Source organism: Oncorhynchus nerka, linkage group LG20 (assembly GCF_034236695.1).
Source record: "Oncorhynchus nerka isolate Pitt River linkage group LG20, Oner_Uvic_2.0, whole genome shotgun sequence".
Taxonomy (NCBI): Eukaryota; Metazoa; Chordata; class Actinopteri; order Salmoniformes; family Salmonidae; genus Oncorhynchus; species Oncorhynchus nerka.
Window position 1 is genome coordinate 66,777,434 of NC_088415.1, and position 3,809 is coordinate 66,781,242.

The 3,809-nt window shown below is 43.1% G+C and overlaps 1 protein-coding gene across 1 annotated transcript; it reads left to right on the forward strand.

Annotated features, from left to right (window-relative positions):
* The first annotated feature begins 471 nt into the window (after positions 1-471).
* On the forward strand, positions 472-3,450 carry LOC115102993 (insulin-like growth factor-binding protein 1). Its single transcript, XM_029623513.2, has 4 exons — positions 472-1,025; positions 1,366-1,505; positions 2,013-2,141; positions 2,363-3,450. The coding sequence occupies exons 1-4, from the start codon at positions 677-679 to the stop codon at positions 2,486-2,488; spliced, it is 744 nt and encodes a 247-aa protein (XP_029479373.1). The 5' UTR covers positions 472-676; the 3' UTR covers positions 2,489-3,450.
* Positions 3,451-3,809: the final 359 nt, after the last annotated feature.

Consider the following 3,809-nt stretch of genomic DNA (forward strand, 5'->3'; position numbering starts at 1 on the left):
CGTGGACTGACCAACAAATATGTTTAAGTCAAATAGATTCAAGTCATAGCCAGTTCTCGACTTACCTATAACCTCTGACCCTATCATGAATGAATCTCAATGTACATCATTATCAATCCCTCATTAGTTTGTCTACCACATCACACAGTATGTATTTGTCATTACATTTCAATAGATACCCTTCTTAAATATATTCTTGCATCTTCATTATGATACCGTCATAAGATAAGACCATGAATAACCGTCTTAGGGGTCAAAACACAGACACACACACACAAATGTTTTCCAACATCACCTTGTACAATTACTGTACTCCTCGTCCCAGAGTAAATATTGACGACAAGGCAGGCAGGCAGCTCCAGTGAACCTCAGTTCAGATCTACGCACTCTACCAGAGGTCAAACCACCCATCCATCCACCCTCCAAGCCAATACAACTGCTGCTGCTGCCCTGTCCGTCCAAAATATTTAATATCTGGTTCAAACATTAACCTCCCTGAGGGTCAGAGTTCTGTATAAATACTGCAGCTCTTTTGTTTGGAGAATTCAGTGCAGAAGGATAGAAGGAGACCTAGAACTACCTATCTACAGTATATTGTGCTAGTCAAAAGAACTCGAAAACTAAGCAATAACTATACTTGAAGATTCTTCCTACACCTGAAGATTTCAGATTCAAGATGCTTGGATTATATGAGAAGTTGACCCTGCTGGCAGCGGTGTCATTGTCCCTCCTGGCCTCTCTGGCCCTGTCTTCCCCCGTGGTGGGTCCAGAGCCTATCCGATGTGCCCCCTGTACCCAGGAGAAACTGGATGAATGCCCGGCCATCTCCCCAGACTGTAAGCAGGTTCTAAGGGAGCCGGGATGTGGCTGCTGCTTAGCATGTGCCCTGGCGAAGGGGGCCTCCTGTGGGGTGTACACGGCCCACTGTGCTGAGGGGTTCAAATGCAGCCCTAGATCTGGAGACCCCAGACCTCTCTACTCTCTCACTAGGGGACAGGCTATCTGCATCGAGGACAAGGGACAAGGTAGACTCAGCTTTCTGTGGTTGTGTTTTAGTTTTGAAATAATTGATTCATTGATGAATTGATAAAAAAAATATATATTTGTCATATGCTTCATAAACAACAGGTATAGACTAACAGTGAAAGGCTTACTTACGGGCCCTTCCCAACAATTCAGAGAGAAAAGTAGAAAAATTATAGAAAGTTAATAACACAAGGAATGAATACACAATGAGTAAAGATAACTTGCTTCCTTCTTTTCATACAAAATCAACTTATTTTGTCAACATAATACAAAATATATCATGTCAACTAATGCTAAAAATTCTATACTCACCCACTCATTTCTCTCTCTGATGCACAGAGGTAGTAGAATGGTTGACAGACCTCAGCTCCCTGCCCTACCTCCTGGGACTTAACACCCCCTTTGACCCAAGAGATGAGGGGAATCAGGAGAGCATCAAGGCCAAGGTCAATGTTATCCGCAAGAACCTGGTGGAACAGGTACGCACAGTATTCAATCTGACTTTGTGTTAGAGTTAGGTAGCTCGGTCATCAGACTGTAATGGTGGAACATACCACTGGGGACTATTGTATCAAGCTTCTCAGAGTAGGGGTTTTGATCTAGGATCAGGTCTCCCCCTCTCCATGTAATATTATCTAAAAGGCTGAACTGATCCTAAATCAGATGCTTTATACGGCCCTGACTTACTTTCTTCTTCTTTACCATTAGCTTAATGCAGCAAAGGGCCTCTAAAACCTGATTTACAGTTCAGGTCAATTTAGCTCCTAGCCACCAGAGGAAGCTGTTGCCATTTTAACAAAAACCACCAAGCCTCAGTGGGAAAGTGTTATTCTCTTGAGATTAAATTAGCTTTGAATTTAATCACGTGGTGATTTAATCTGTTTCAGTCAGATATAACTACTTATTTCATATGTATTCTGTGTCCATATTTCTGTGTGCATTATATGTGTTAGATGTTCATTGCCCTCTCTCTGTCCTACCGCTAGGGGCCCTGCCACATTGAGCTGCATGCAGCCCTTGACAGGATAGCCAGCTCTCAGCAGGAACTAGGAGATAAGTTCACCACCTTCTACCTCCCCAACTGTGACAAACATGGCTTCCACAAGGCTAAGCAGGTAAGCAGCCCACGCATCTTCTCCGGGAGCTGCCTCGATAGAAAGGGGTTGGTGTGTTTAGCAAGAGCATTTGCTCGTTAGTGGTTGATAGTGGGACCAGGTGATCGGATCACGAAGACTCTGGTTCCTAGTTGAGAGTTCAATCAAAAATAGCAATGTACTTAAGTTGATCCATTTCGTTGAACATCTTTCTCTCTCTTTTCCCCTGTCTTCTGTTTTAGTGTGAGTCGTCTCTGGTGGGACCCCCTGCTAGGTGTTGGTGTGTATCCTCCTGGAATGGGAAGAAGATCCCGGGGTCAAATGACCTACTAGGAGACTCAGAGTGTCAGCAGGAGCTCACTCACTAAAGCCTGGACGCTCCCGACATACATTTACAGTATGCTTATAATCGGGCACATAACACACACTCACATACCCCTGCACGTACGCAAGCACAGTCCCATGAATGCACACACACACATACGCATGGACAGACGCGTATGGACATATACTGTGTCATTTTTTTACTCAGCTTAAACACTACTTAACACATACCTACACACATCAACATCCACCAAATATACTGACTTTCTTTCTACAAATCCGTACAAAAACACTCTCATTCACATGAGCACACAACATAACATTTTATTTAAGAAAAAATAGAAATGACTCTTAATTTATTTACATGACGTATCACGCCTTATTTATTCAAAACGTGTATGTGCTTACTGGTATGAACCATTTGTAATTTTTAGATTATTTATATGTTTGTCTATTTTCTGATTGTAAATAGGGCAACAGTGTATACATTTGTGTTTCTGACTAAATAACTCCATCTCTGAAGACCACAGGTCTCCAGCTCTGCCAAACCCGGTCCAGGGTCTTCAGAATCTGTTTTTGATTCATTCAACCCAGTGGACTTATGTAAATGAAACAACACATCCACTCATTCAGTCGACATGTTGACAGTGTCGGAATGTATTCTCATTGATATTTCCTCAATGGGAATCGGGGAAATACTTAAAGTGCCACAAGTACGCATCTGTTGGCCAGGCACAAACATGTCACTGCTCATTCAAGCCACTGTTTAGTCTTTTATCTACCTCTACTGGTCTGTGCAGGTCTTCTGGTTTAGCAGGGGTTTGTTGTGACACTCGTCGGCGCACACACCGCCCTCCTCATGTAAAGTCATTGTTTTGTTTGTCTGAAATGACGTCTTATCTCTTTTTTGTTTCATTTGATGCTAAATGTCTATTTATTATATGTCAAGCCGCTGTTCCTGACAGTGGGTCAGAAATAAACTCAGCAACAAAAAAAAAGAAACGTCCTCTCACTGTCAACTGCGATTATTTTCAGCAAACTTAACATGTGTGAATACTTGAATGAATGCATCAAGACGCAACAACTGAGACATAAGCTGAACAAGTTCCACAGACATGTGACTAACAGAAAAAAGTAACAGTCAGTATCTGCTGTGGCCACCAGCTGCATTAAGTACTGCAGTGCATCTCTTCCTCACTGGATTTGCCAGATCTTGCTGTGAGATGTTACCCCACTCTTCCACCAAGGCACCTGCAAGTTCCTGGACATTTCTGGGGGGGGGGAATGGCCCTAGCCCTCACCCTCCGATCCAACAGGACCCAGAAGTGCTCAATGGGATTGAGATCTGGGCTCTTCACTGGCAAT